This window comes from Solanum pennellii, chromosome 5, assembly GCF_001406875.1.
Source record: "Solanum pennellii chromosome 5, SPENNV200".
NCBI lineage: Eukaryota > Viridiplantae > Streptophyta > Magnoliopsida > Solanales > Solanaceae > Solanum > Solanum pennellii.
In genome coordinates, this window is record NC_028641.1 from 72,779,704 (window position 1) to 72,794,605 (window position 14,902).

Genomic DNA, 14,902 nt, shown 5'->3' on the forward strand with positions numbered 1-14,902 from the left:
TCTTCGAGGGCACCAAGGCAACATCCTTCGCAGGTGTCAGAATAACGAACTCTCCTTTTTCCCTGACTCTCAAAGAAGCCACAGCCCTTTCCAAGTCTTCCTGCGCAACAGGAGTAATCCTCTTTGTTTCACACTCATCTTTGTCTGTTTCTATCATGTTGATGTTTCCACCCCCATGATTCGGCAACGGATTTGTATTGACGTTCGGCGCCGCGGGCTGGAGGGAGAACACTTCCTGGTCGATCAAATCCTGGATCTTGTGCTTAAGATTGATACAGTCTTCAGTGTCATGTCCAACACTGTTGGAATGATAAGCACATCTCTGCTCCGGTTTGTAGAATCTGGAGTTGACATCCACGGGCTTGGGCCCCACAGGGTGGATGTATCCGGCCGCGGATAATCTTTTGAACAGCTTGGTCCTGCTTTCAGCCAGCGCGGTAAAGTTTCTGGAGGGCTTCTTCTCAAACCTGGGACGAGAAGGATCATACCCGCTCTGCTGAGGGGGAGGAACTTATTGATAATTGCGAGCATTTGGGCGAGGAGCTTGGGTTCTAGGGTAGGGATTTGTCTGGTAATTTGGCACTGGAGCTTGGTAATTTGGGAGGGGGCTTTGATATGCTGGAGCTTAGACTTGATATGTGGGGGAAGGTGCTCGATAGCTCGACTGCACGTTAGCACAGTTGGGAGCTATATTCTGGTATGGGGGAGGAATTTGATAAGCTTGGGGGTAATTTGGGTATACGGAGGGAAAATTTTGGAGATTTGGGGGTGGATTTTGATATGACAAAATTTGGGCATCTGGATAAGTGAGGGCAGCATTGTAGTTGCCGGAATGATTTGATTGTGGACGATAGGCTTGGTGGGACTTTGGCGGAGGCTTGGAGCGGTCTTGAGGACGCGATGAGTTTCTGGGGACTTTTCTTCCCCCGTATAAAATAGCGGCGACCTCCTCTCTCTTCTTCCTCATCAGTCCGGAAGATCCGAGCGATGCGGATACTCGGGCTATCTTCCCCGACTTCAAGCCATCTTCGATAGTCTCACCAACTTTGACTATCTCGACGAATTTGGCTCCGATTAGCAAAATGATTCTGTCGTAGTATTCGGGCTCTTGCACCCGTACGAACACTTCTACGATCTCCTTTTCAGTCATCGGAGGCCTCACCCTCGCTGCCTCTTTTCTCCATCTGTAGGCAAATTCCCGATAGCTTTATGTCGATTTCTACTTCATTTTCTCTAAGGAGTACCGATCAGGGGCTATCTCAACATTATACGCAAATCTATCGATGAAGTCTTTAGCTAGTGCGCTCCAACTTGGCCATTGTCGAGTTTCGTGTGACGTAAACCATTCCAGGGCCTCACCGCACAGACTCCGGCTGAACAACCTCATCAGTAAAGCTTCATCTTTGCCAACTCCCACGAGTTGATCGCAGTATGCTCTCAAATGCGCCATGGGGTTGCCTACCCCTCCGAAGGTATCAAACTTTGGGATTTTGGACCCTTCAAGAATGTTCAAGTCTGGGTGAATACATAATTCTGCGTAGCTCATTCCGGCGACGTCTGGAACGATTGCAACTCTTTCATTGCCCTCTTAATCTCCTTTATGTCGATCTTCGCTTCTTCCCTTGCCTTCCACTCTCTCTCCTGCTCCTCGTAATGATCCAACTCGGAACCGTGCACCTCATGCTCGGCCGGGATGGGAACTTGGAATGTGGTTCTTTTTGGGAGGGGTGGAGCTATGGAAGGGCTCGGGACGTTTTGTGCAGTTTGATAGTTTTGTGGATAGTTTTGAGGATTGATATTTTGGGTTAAGTGGGGATGTGGTGTTTGGGGGTTGAAGGCGGTCGGATTTTGGTTCTGATTTTGGGGTGGTGGGGCTGTTTGAGTGTTCTGGGGGTGTGGTGGCATTTGTGGAGGGTTGTTTGGAAGCGGTGAGGGGGTTTGATAGGATACCGAAGCGTACTGGGGGTTTTGGGTTGTCATATCTATCCCAGACGGGTTATGTACGGGTGTTGACGGGTGGTTCTGAGTTGGATCCAAGTTGGACGAGGGGAAGTACGTCGGAGGTCTTGCGTCAATAAAATTAGGGCCGAATCCGGGTGGAGGCGTGTCCTGCCTTCGCTGCATCTCGACTCTCATATCAGCTATCTGCTGCATCAGTTGCACAATTAGCTCATTTGTTCTGCCACGCCACAACATCTGTGAGGCTAACTTCATCATTGTTGTCTCCCATGGCTGTATTTCCTCTGTCTGAGTTTGGTTCGGGGAAGGAATCTGCAGGACCTTTTGATCTGGTGAAGTAGGGGTGATCTGCCAGCTTTTATCGACACAGATCAGTTAAAGGTACCTGAGAGGTGAAACAACTTAAAGGCAAATTTGTTAGTGCATGTTCGGAGTACAAAATGCATAATATCACACAGAAGTAGATAAACACACAAGTCGCTTTGTTTGAGGACATTTTAACCCACGAATGAGGACGGGAATATATTTTGAACAAACAGGAATTTGTTTGTTTAATGCTATCTCGGGAAGGCTGAATCGCTTTGAGCTATGGTCTTCTAGCGGCTGCTTTTCGATGCCCGCTGATCTTATCTTCATATCTTTGTAACATGGAAGAGAATGAAAATTTTCAATGATAGGGGCCAGGCCGGGAAAGGCTGCCTACGTATCTCACAAGGAGAATTCAGGCCCAACGTAGTTCGGGTTTAGGGAGAAATATTTTCATTCATTCTTTCATTGCGATTACAAGGAAATTGAAAGACAACATTGAAATTCCTAGAAAATGGCGATAACATTTTGGTGATTTCTCGTCCGGTGGCTGCGTTATTCCTTTCCTTTCAAACAATCGGAAATGGAGGCTTGTAGACGATTTCCTCCTCATCGTCCTCCTCAATCGATTCTCTGTCGGGGCCACTGTCGTCTGCTTCCTGGCCACGGGCGAGGTATTTTCCGCCCTTTGAGTTGCTACAGGTCGTCAATTCCTCATCGAGTGACACACTTCTGGCTAACAGTGCGGCAGTCTCAATATCTATATTTGCTTCTCTTGCCTTTCCTTCGTGCACCTTCAAACGAAGCAAGTTCAACCTTTTCCTCAAGCTTTCGGTTTCCATCTCAACCTCTTTCTTTCTTTTTATCTGCGACGCCAGATCCTCATCCAATGTCACGGCTGCAGCTTTGTAGATTGCCGTGGTCATGTCTACTTTGAGTTCTTCCTCTTTAACCTTCTGAATTTCTCGAGTGACTCGCTCGATCTTTCTTCGCAATTCCTCTTTAGTGAGCTCCGTCTGGACGTTCTTGCCTTTGTCCATAGTTGTGACTCACCTTTCCTGAGACGATAGAGCGGTATTTAGGATTTGTGGTATGGGAGATGGACTTTTGAGTGAGAAACTTGAGACTTGGGAATTTTGGTCGGACATTTGTAATAGTGGCTTCCGTATAATTCTTTGGGATTTCTGGCTAGAAGTGGGTTTATGACATCCTCATTCAAAGCAACATAACACATAAGCATTTAAATACACATATATATCGCGTTCTAATCATGCGTGGGGACCCTTTTGTGCCAAGGGTAGGCCTAGCGCATTCGAATGATATACGTGTGAATTTAAACCAAATAAATGATTCCCCCAAAAATAATATTTAATAATGAGTAAAATGTTTGAAAAGGGAAATAGACATAAAGACAAACCCACGCAGGGGCCATTAGAAAGTGCAACAAAATCAGGCCCACGCAGGGGCTAAGGTAATGTAAATACAAGTAAAAACCCGCGCAGGTGTGATGCCTGCTATGCTGCTCCGGATGGTCCTGCTCCGTCGTCGTCTTTCTGGATTTTGTGTTGCTGAAACATATACCTCAGCATCAACAGAAAACCTTCACCCAGACGTCCTTTGTCTTTCAGACTCTCGTATCGCATCCTATCGATTTTCTGCTGGATCCAGTTGTCAAAATCGTCATACCCTTGCTTCAGTCTTTCGATCTCTCGAGTTGCCCTCTCAAGAGCGTCTTGATTATCTACGAACTTGGCATAGACCTCATTGGCCTCTTCCTTCATCTCTTGCAGTTCGGCCACTGCTTTGGCCTCTCCGTCTGTCACACCGCGAAAGCTACGGGAAATCTGAAAGGAGATATTCCGTATGTCCTTCTTCAGCCACTCTTTGTAATCTTCGTCATATCCAGCATTGAATCGGTCCAGGGCGATAGTGTCTTTACCCATGCGCTTGGCGTTTTTCCACTCCCTGAGCATTTCCGAATCGTCATGCACTCTGTCGTCTCCAATGTCGTACACATAAGCGCCATAATACGCTTCTTTAGGCACAGTCTCTTTTCTTCTGAATTGTCGCAAGACTCGGAATGACGCGTAAAGGCGAATTCCCCGAATACCTAGTAGAGGGAGCACGACACATCTGCGACTCTCCACAACAACTTCCTTGGATATAAAACGGTCCAGCATCCATTGGAGGTCCTCTTCTCTCAATTCGGAGAAAATTTGGGCCCATCTTCCTCTTGTTTTCCGATTGTCCATGTTAGCCCAGAATAGTAAGTCGTTTAGGTCCTTGAAAGTGTTCTTGTTGTCGAGAGTGTGCAATTCCCGAGTTCCAGCACCCTTCGCCAAGTGGCTGAGAATCCACCATTGGGGGAGCAGATTACACCCCTGGAAATATCGGTGTCCTTCTTTGCACTTACCCAAGGCTCGATATATGTCAGATAATATGACCGGAGCTACGGATTAGTACTTTGTTGTTCCTTGATTTTCGTATCCTTTGAACAACGTGTGAACGAGCGTTATGACTCTGGTGTTGATGCTCAAACTCGGGCAGTGCGGGAAGACCATTGTTCCCAACAATGCCACGGCAAACGCTAGGGGGCGGACCTCGTTCCACTCCCTATAGGAAATCTTAAACTCCCGCTTGTACGCGGCGTAGAAACTCGCGTGTTCGAATCTAATGTTGAGGTCCCTAAACATCACGTGGGAATCCTGACACCAATAAGTGAAGTCTTTCCTTAGTCCAAACCAATCCGCGATGTTCTCTAGGAAGGTTTTTTGGGGATGAAAATATCCTCTTGTTTTCGGGCTCTCCTCTCTATACCAATGCCCACGGTGTATATGCAATCCCTTATCTCTTCTAGCGTAGGGGTGATTTCGGCCGTTCCGAAATGGAAGACCATCCTCTGACTGTTCCAGTACCCTGTAAGCACCTCGATTAACTCTGGCCAACCATCCATGTTGATCAGCTCGGTCAAAGCTCCTACGTACTTGTTGAGGGTTCGCCTATGATCCCCGTCCAAGTCGTTGTGCCAGATCGTAAGCTGAGGCGGCGCTGAGACGACCATATTGAATTTAGGGAAGCGGTCCATATCTGTAAAACAAAAACCCGTTAGATTTTTCTAAGTTGGTTTTCACACATATATTTCCGAATGTCAAATAATATGATGCGTCGTGAGGACGCTGTTTGCCGTTTGGCGGAAGTTATGCCATAAAATGCAATTTTCGAAAACTAAAGTAATTTAAACAATTAAACAATTATTGTTTAACCTATTTGATTACTTGCAATAATTGTTTAATTGTTTAACCCTAATATTAACCTATTTGACTACTTGCAATAATTGTTTAATTGTTTAAATTACCTTAGTTTTCGAAAATTGCATTTCATGGCATAACTTCCGCCAAACGGCAAATAGTTTGCATTAGGAAACGGAAGTTACGCGGCTTACCGCGACTTTCTTTAGATATACCAAAGAAATCATTTGGGAGTATCGAACAAATAGTCGGAATGCAGTCATCCGACGTTGTTCGATAGCTCCACCCCGATGTTTGTCCGGCTCGGGTAACCGTCTATTTGAAAACAACTCTAGAAAGCCTAAGATAGAGCGAAACCAAAACCGAATTAGGCATCAGCCTAGGACGACTTAATACCCAAGGCGTATTAAGTCCATTTTAGTAGAAAACCCGCCAAATCGCGTCCAAGGTCTTCAACCTCACGACGCATCATATTATTTGACATTCGGAAATGTATGTGTGAAAACCAACTTGGGGGTAGGGGAAAAATCTAACGGGTTTCTGTTTTACAGATATGGACCGCTTCCCTAAATTCAATATGGTCGTCTTAGCGCCGCCTCAGCTTACGATGTGGCACAACGACTTGGACGGGGATCATAGGCGAACCCTCAACAAGTACGTAGGAGCTTTGACTGAGCTGATCAACATGGATGGTTGGCCAGAGTTAATCGAGGTGCTTACGGGGTACTGGGACAGTCAGAGGATGGTCATCCGTTTCGGAACGGCCGAAATTACCCCTACGCTAGAAGAGATAAGGGATTGCATAGACACCGTGGGCACTGGTATAGAGAGGATAGCCCGAAAACAAGATGAAATTTTTAACCCCAACAAACCTTCCGTAGAGAACATCGCGGATTGGTTTGGACTAAGGAAAGACTTCACTTATTGGTGTCAGGATTCCCACGTGATTTTTAGGGACCTCAACATTAGATTCGAACACGCGAGTTTCTACGCCGCGTACAATTGGGAGTTTAAGATTTCCTACAGGGAGTGGAACGAGGTCCGCCCCCTAACGTTTGCCGTGGCATTGTTGGGAACAATGGTGTTCCCGCACGGTCCGAGATTGAGCATCAACACCAGAGTCATAACGCTCGTTCATACGTTGTTCAAAGGATACGAAAATCAACGAACAACAAAGTACTACTCCGTAGCTCCAGTCATATTATCTGACATATATCGAGCCTTGGGTAAGTGCAAAGAAGGACACCGATATTTCCAGGGGTGTAATCTGCTCCTCCAATGGTGGATTCTCAGCCACTTGGCGAAGGGTGCTGGAACTCGGGAATTGCACACTCTCGACAACAAGAACACTCTCAAGGACCTAAACGACTTACTATTCTGGGCTAACATGGACAATCGGAAAACAAGAGGAAGATGAGACCAAATTTTCTCCGAATTGAGAGAAGAGGACCTCCAATGGATGCTGGACCGTTTTATATCCAAGATGTTGTTGTGGAGAGTCGCAGATGTGTCGTTCTCCCTCTACCAGGTATTCGGGGAATTCACCCTTACGCGCCATTCCGAGTCTTGCGACAATTCGGAAGAAAACAGACCATGCCTAAAGAAGCGTATTATGGCGCTTATGTGTACGACATTGGAGACGACAGAGTGCATGACGCTTCGGAAATGCTCAGGGAGTGGAAAAACGCCAAGCGTATGGGTAAAGACACTATCGCCCTTGACCGATTCAATGCTGGATATGACGAAAGTTACTAAGAGTGGCTGAAGAAGGACATACAGAGAGGCCAAAGCAGTGGCCGAACTGCAAGAGATGAAGGAAGATGCCAATGAGGTCTATGCCAAGTTCGTAGAGAATCAAGACGCTCTTGAGAGGGCAACTCGAGAGATCGAAAGACTGAGGCAGGGGTATGACAATTTTGACAACTCGATCCAGCAGAAAATCGATAGGATGCGATACGAGAGTCTGGAAGACAAAGGACGTCTGGGTGAAGGTTTTCTGTTGATGCTGAGGTACATGTTTCAGCAACACAAAATCCAGAAAGACGACGACGGAGCAGGACCATCCGGAGCAACATAGCGGGCATCACCCCAGCGCGGGTTTTTACTTGTATTTACATTACCTTAGCCCCTGCGTGGGCTTGATTTTGTTGCACTTTCTAATGGCCCCTGCGTGGGTTTGTCTTTATGTCTATTTCCCTTTTCGAACATTTTATTCATTATTAAATATTATTTTGGGGGGAATCATTTATTTGGTTTAAATTCACACGTATATCATTCGAATGCGCTAGGCCTACCCTTGGCACAAAAGGGTCCCCACGCATGATTAGAACGCGATATATATGTGTATTTAAATGCTTATGTGTTATGTTGCTTTGAATGAGGATGTCATAAACCCGCTTCTAGCCAGAAATCCCAAAGAAATATACGGAAGCCACTATTACAAATGTTCGACCAAAATTCCCAAGTCTCAAGTTTCTCACTCAAAAGTCCATTTCCCATACCACAAATCCTAAATACCACTCTATCGTCTCAGGAAAGGTGAGTCACAACTATGGACAAAGGCAAGAACGTCCAGACGGAGCTCACTGAAGAGGAATTGCGAAGAAAGATCGAGCGAGTCACTCGAGAAATTCAGAAGGTTAAAGAGGAAGGACTCAAAGTAGACATGACCACGGCAATCTACAAAGCTGCAGCCGTGACATTGGATGAGGATCTGGCGTCGCAGATAAAAAGAAAGAAAGAGGTTGAGATGGAAACCGAAAGCTTGAGGAAAAGGTTGAACTTGCTTCGTTTGAAGGTGCACGAAGGAAAGGTAAGAGAAGCAAAGATAGATATTGAGATTGCCGTACTGTTATCCAGAAGTGCGTCACTCGATGAGGAATTGACGACCTGTAGCAACTCAAAGGGCGAAAAATAACTCGCCCGTGGCCAGGAAGCAGACGACAGTGGCCCCGACAGAGAATCGATTGAGGAGGAAGATGAGGAGGAAATCGTCTACAAGCCTCCATTTCCGATTTTTTGAAAGGAAAGGAATAACGCAGCCACCGGACGAGAAATCACCAAAATGTTATCGCCATTTTCTAGGAATTTCAATGTTGTCTTTCAATTTCCTCGTAATCGCAATGAAAGAATGAATGAAAATATTTCTCCCTAAACCCAAACTACGTTGGGCCTGAATTCTCCTTGTGAGATACGTAGGAAGCCTTTCCCGGCCCGGCCCCTATCACTGAAAATTTTCATTCTCTTCCATGTTACAAAGATATGAAGATAAGATCAACGGGCATCGAAAAGCAGCCGCTAGAAGACCATTGCTCAATGCGATTCAGCCTTCCCGAGATAGCATTAAACAAACAAATTCCTGTTTGTTCAAAATATATTCCCGTCCTCATTCGTGGGTTAAAATGTCCTCAAACAAAGCGACTTGTGTGTTTATCTACTTCTGTGTGATATTATGCATTTTGTACTCCGAACATGCACTAACAAATTTGCCTTTAAGTTGTTTCACCTCTCAGGTACCTTTAACTGATCTGTGTCGATAAAAGCTGGCAGATCACCCCTACTTCACCAGATCAAAAGGTCCTGCAGATTCCTTCCCCGGACCAAACTCAGACAGAGGAAATACAGCCATGGGAGACAACAATGATGAAGTTAGCCTCACAGATGTTGTGGTGGCTCAGCCCACCGTGGCAGAACAAAATGAGCTAATTGCGCAACTGATGCAGCAGATAGCTGATATGAGAGTCGAGATGCAGCGAAGGCAGGACACGCCTCCACCCGGATTCAGCCTTAATTTTATCGACGCAAGACCTCCGACGTACTTCCCCTCGTCCAACTTGGATCCAACTCAGAACCACCCGTACATAACCCGTCTGGGATAGATATGACAACCCAAAACCCCCAGTACGCTTCGGTATCCTATCAAACCCCCTCACCGCTTCCAAACAACCCTCCACAAATGCCACCACACCCCCAGAACACTCAAACAGCCCCACCACCCCAAAATCAGAACCAAAATCCGACCGCCTTCAACCCCCAAACACCACATCCCCACTTAACCCAAAATATCAATCCTCAAAACTATCCACAAAACTATCAAACTGCACAAAACGTCCCGAGCCCTTCCATAGCTCCACCCCTCCCAAAAAGAACCACATTCCAAGTTCCCATCCCGGCCGAGCATGAGGTGTAAGGTTCCGAGTTGGATCATTACGAGGAGCAGGAGAGAGAGTGGAAGGCAAGGAAAGAAGCGAAGATCGACATAAAGGAGGAGATTAAGAGGGCAATGAAAGAGTTGCAATGCGTTCCAGACGTCGCCGGATTGAGCTACGCAGAATTGTGTATCCACCCAGACTTGAACCTTCTTGAAGGGTTCAAAATCCCGAAGTTTGATACCTTCGGAGGGGTAGGCAACCCCATGGCGCATTTGAGAGCGTACTGCGATCAACTCGTGGGAGTTGGCAAGGATGAAGCTTTACTGATGAGGTTGTTCAGCCGGAGTCTGTGCGGTGAGGCCATGGAATGGTTTACGTCACACGAAACTCGACAATGGCCAAGTTGGAGCGCACTAGCTAAAGACTTCATCGATAGATTTGCGTATAATGTTGAGATAGTCCCTGATCGGTACTCCTTAGAGAAAATGAAGCAGAAATCGACGGAAAGCTATCGGGAATTTGCCTACAGATGGAGAAAAGAGGCGGCGAGGGTGAGGCCTCCGATAACTGAAAAGGAGATCGTAGAAGTGTTCGTACGGGTGCAAGAGCCCGAATACTACGACAGAATCATTTTGTTAATCGGAGCCAAATTCGCCGAGATAGTCAAAGTTGGTGAGACTATCGAAGATGGCTTGAAGTCAGGGAAGATAGCCCGAGTATCCGCATCGCCCAGATCTTCCAGACTGATGAGAAAGAAGAGAGAGGAGGTCGCCGCTATTTCATACGGGGGAAGAAAAGTCCCCAGAAACTCATCGCGTCCTCAAGACCGCTCCAAGCCTCCGCCAAAGTCCCACCAAGCCTATCGTCCACAATCAAATCATTCCGGCAACTACAATGTTGCCCCCACTTATCCAGATGCCCAAATTTTGTCATATCAAAATCCACCCCCAAATCTCCAAAATTTTCCCTCCGTATACCTAAATTACCCCCAAGTTTATCAAATTCCCCCCCTTACCAGAATATAGCTCCCAGCTGTGCTAACGTGCAGTCGAGCTATCGAGCACCTTCCCCCACATATCAAGTCCAAGCTCCAGCATATCAAAGTTCCCTCCCAAATTACCAAGCTCCAGTGCCAAATTACCAGACAAATCCCTACCGTAGGACCCAAGCTCCTCTCTCCCAAATGCTCGCAATTATCAACAAGTCCTCCCCCTCAGTAGAGCGGGTATGATCCTTCTCGTCCCAGGTTTGAGAAGAAGCCCTCCGGAAACTTTACCGCGCTGGCTGAAAGCAGGACCAAGCTGTTCGAAAGATTATCCGCGGTCGGATACATCCACCTTGTGGGGCCCAAGCCCGTGGATGTCAACTCGAGATTCTACAAACGGAGCAGAGATGCTTATCATTACAACAGTGTTGGACATGACACTGAAGACTGTATCAATCTTAAGCACAAGATCCAGGATTTGATCGACCAGGAAGTGTTCTCCCTCCAGCCCGCGGCGCCGAACGTCAATACAAATCCGTTGCCGAATCATGGGGGTGGAAACATCAACATGATAGAAACAGACAAAGATGAGTGTGAAACAAAGAGGATTACTCCTGTTGCGCAGGAAGACTTGGAAAGGGCTGTGGCTTCTTTGAGAGTCAGGGAAAAAGGAGAGTTCGTTATTCTGACACCTGCGAAGGATGTTGCCTTGGTGCCCTCGAAGACTGTCGCCAAACCCAAGTTTGTCATAGAAACGGTCGTGGCCCAAGGCATGACTAGATCTGGCAGATGCTACACTCCTGATGAGCTTGCTTTCAGAGGACAAAAGAAAGATCATGCCAAAAGACCAATAAGTGAAGCAGAAGCCGAGGAGTTTTGGAGGAGGATGCAGCCTAAAGATTACTCCATTGTCAAACACTTGGAGAAGACTCCGGCCCAGATTTCTGTGTGGGCCCTACTGATGAGCTCCTGGTCCCACAGACAGGCTTTGATGAAAGCCCTGGATGACACATATGTGCCCTCAGGTACGAGCAGCGATAACGTAGCAGCCATGATTCACTAAGTCATTCGGGGACACCGCATCAGTTTCTGCGATGATGAACTGCCAGCCGAAGGGAGATCCCATAACAAAGCTCTACACGTCACTATGATATGCCGCGGAAAGGTCGTCATTCGTGTTTTGGTAGACGATGGATCTGGTTTGAACATATGCCCCTTGTCCACATTGAAGCAGCTGAGGTTTGACCTCGGAAAATTAGAGCAAAACCAGGTTAATGTAAGGGCATTTGACGGTGTGCAGAGAGACACATTAGGGGCGGTAAACCTGACCCTCCAAATGGGCCCCGCGTTGTTCGACGCGAAGTTCCAAGTGTTGGATATCGACACCAGCTATAACCTTCTTTTGGGAAGGCCATTCATTCACATGGCTGGAGCCGTCCCCTCCACTCTCCACCAAATGATGAAGCTGGTATGGAAAAATGAGGAGCTAGTTATTCACGGTGAAAGGAGCCACTCAGGCAAGCAGGTGCCGGTCTTCGACGAGACGCCGCAAGGTTCGGATTTTTACACGGTGGAGTTGGTAAATGCCATCGATAAGGGCTTGGCCCCGCAGACTCCCATGCCAGCCGTGTACAGAATGATCGCCACGGTAATGCTGCAGAACGGGTTCGAACCAGGTTTCGGATTGGGAAGAAATGCCCAAGGGATCATCGAGCCAGTTCCAGTCCTTGCTAAAGGATCAAAATATGGTTTGGGGATGCAGACGACGATGCGAAGATAAAGAAGAAAAAGGATCAAGAGTTGGCTAAACCGATCCCGCATCTGTACCAATCCTTTCCAGTCCGGGAGCATGCCGAGCCTGAAGACTGTGGGGAAGGAATCTAAGACCTTTTCAAGGAGATCAATGCTATCATCGAGGAGGAGGTCGAGCCAGCTGGCATTCGTGATGCGGAACCAGGGGAGATGCTGCAGAATTGGACTTCCACGCCAATCCTGATGTCCCGAACTCTTTGGTAGAAAGGAGTTATTTTATGCATACTAAAATCGGTGGTTGTCCGGAAGAGGCCCGAGACCCACCATTTCTGCATCTTTCTTAATTGTTCGAATTTTGAATTTTCGTTGTGATGTTTAAAAGCGACATGGCCCTGTGCCATGACCAAAGTTTGCATTTCTGTTTTAAATGAAAGCCTCCTTATTTTTAACTTTGTTTATTTAATTGCTTGTTATACTTTATTTTTCTAATTTTGTCTGTTTGTGATTTCAGTAACATAAGTTACAGGCATGCCAATGTCATGTCATGTCATGTCATGAGCTAAATGAGCAAAATGAGACAAATGACGACAAGGTTGACGACTTTGAAGAAGAAAATGGGGAACCTGATTATGTTGCAGAGGAATTTCGACAGTTCGAGGATCAGTGTAAACCGAATCTGGAGGAGACAGAAACGGTGAATTTGGGAGATTCGAAATGTGTTAAAGAAGTTAAGATGAGCACCTATCTGAATGAAACTCAGAAGGAGAGCCTGATTCATTTGCTTGCCGAATACAGTGATGTGTTTGTTTGGGAAGTCAGTGACATGCAGGGGTTGAGTACTGATGTTGTATCTCATAAGCTACCTATCAACCCAGGGTTTGAACCGGTGAAACAAAAGACTCGAAAATTCAAGCCTGAATTGAGTCTGAAAATTAAGGAAGAAATCACGAAGCAAATAGAGTCTCGATTGGTGGAGGTAACGCAATATCCAACCTGGTTGGCCAATGTCGTCCCGATCGCCAAGAAAGACGAGAAAATCAGGATTTGTGTTGATTATAGAGATCTCAAAGCAATTGAAGAGTTACCTCCGCCGAAAACGAGAAAAGAGGTGATGAGTTTCTTAGGGAGGTTAAACTATATCAGTCGGTTTATAGCACAATCAACAGTGATATGTGAGCCTATTTTCAAGTTGTTGAAGAAAGACGCCCCGACTAAGTGGACTGAGGAGTGCCAAACTGCTTTCGACGCTATCAAGAGCTATTTGTCTAACCCACCAGTATTGGTTCCTCCACGAGAGGGGAGTCCTTTGTTGTTGTATTTGTCTGTTTCGGATAGTGCCTTTGGATGTGTACTTGGTCAATACGATGAGACAGGGAAGAAGGAAAAGGCTATCTACTACATAAGCAAGAAGTTTACTCCGTACGAGTCTCGGTACACTTTGCTGGAGAGAACATGTTGCGCCCTGACGTGGCTTGCCCAGAAATTGAGGCATTACTTGTCTTCATATACTACATATCTTATTTCCAGAATGGATCCATTGAAGTACATTTTCCAGAAATCGATGCCGACTGGAAAGTTAGCTAAATGGCAAATGCTGTTGAGTGAGTTCGATATTGTGTATGTGACTCAGAAGGCAATAAAGGCACAAGCTTTGGCCGATCATCTTGCAGTAAATCCCGTTGACGAAGAATATGAACCTCTTAGGACGTATTTTCACGATGAAGAAGTGTCATTTGTGGGTGAAGATATTTCTGAAGCGTATCCAGGTTGGAGATTATTCTTTGACGGAGCGACAAATCACCAAGGTAAAGGTGTTGGAGCAGTCCTAGTATCGGAATCTGGTCAGCACTATCCTATGGCAGCTAAACTACGATTCAATTGTACAAACAACATGGCTGAATACGAAGCTTGTATTCTTGGTTTGAAAATGGCCATTGACATGAATGTTTACGAGTTACTGGTTATTGGAGGTTCAGACCTTTTGATTCATCAGGTTCAAGGAGAATGGGCTGTGAAGAACCCGAAAATTGTACCTTACGTACAGTATGTGCAAAATCTGTGTAAAAGGTTTCGCAAGATCGAGTTCAGACACACTCCCAGAATACAAAATGAATTAGCTGATGCTCTTGCCACCATCGCTTCGATGATCAAACATCCGGATACTGATTACATCGACCCGCTGTATATAGATTTGAAGGAACATCCAGTCCATTGTTCGCACGTTGAATCAGAACCAGACGGTTTGCCTTGGTATTTTGACATAAAGAGATACTTGGAGTCTGGGACATATCCAAAAGACGCTACATCTAATCAGAAGAAGTCGATACGTCGTATGGCTCTCAATTTCTTTCTGAATGGAGAAGTCCTGTATAGGAGGACTCCAGATTTGGGTCTTTTGAGATGTGTGGATGCTGCTGAAGCTGTGAGGCTTATTGAACAGATACACGCTGGAGTTTGCGGCACACACATGAACGGGCTTACTTTGGCAAGAAAGGTTCTTC

The 14,902-nt window shown here is 46.2% G+C and overlaps 3 protein-coding genes and 1 pseudogene across 4 annotated transcripts in view; 2 read left to right on the plus strand and 2 right to left on the minus strand.

Annotated features, from left to right (window-relative positions):
- Nucleotides 1–14,902, plus strand: part of LOC107018598 — a 56,314-nt gene that overhangs the window by 25,465 nt on the left and 15,947 nt on the right. The gene's annotated exons all lie outside the window — the stretch shown is intronic.
- Nucleotides 1,543–3,305, minus strand: LOC107019744 (pollen-specific leucine-rich repeat extensin-like protein 2). Its single transcript, XM_015220122.1, has 2 exons — nucleotides 2,841–3,305; nucleotides 1,543–2,307 (listed from the first exon to the last, which is right to left on the minus strand). The coding sequence occupies exons 1-2, from the start codon at nucleotides 3,303–3,305 to the stop codon at nucleotides 1,543–1,545; spliced, it is 1,230 nt and encodes a 409-aa protein (XP_015075608.1).
- Nucleotides 3,780–5,350, minus strand: LOC107019745 (annotated as a pseudogene).
- Nucleotides 5,514–8,038, plus strand: LOC107020235. Its single transcript, XM_027917116.1, has one exon. The coding sequence runs from the start codon at nucleotides 6,067–6,069 to the stop codon at nucleotides 6,928–6,930; it is 864 nt and encodes a 287-aa protein (XP_027772917.1). The 5' UTR covers nucleotides 5,514–6,066; the 3' UTR covers nucleotides 6,931–8,038.

Bases quoted from the DNA above. Each gene is read 5' to 3' on its own strand.
- LOC107020235 (XM_027917116.1), top strand. From the start codon at position 6,067: ATGGACCGCTTCCCTAAATTCAATATGGTCGTCTTAGCGCCGCCTCAG.
- LOC107019744 (XM_015220122.1), bottom strand. From the start codon at position 3,305: ATGGACAAAGGCAAGAACGTCCAGACGGAGCTCACTAAAGAGGAATTG. The intron at 2,308-2,840 runs GTTTGAAAGGAA...AAAAGCTGGCAG, and splicing joins ACAAGCCTCCATTTCCGATT to ATCACCCCTACTTCACCAGA.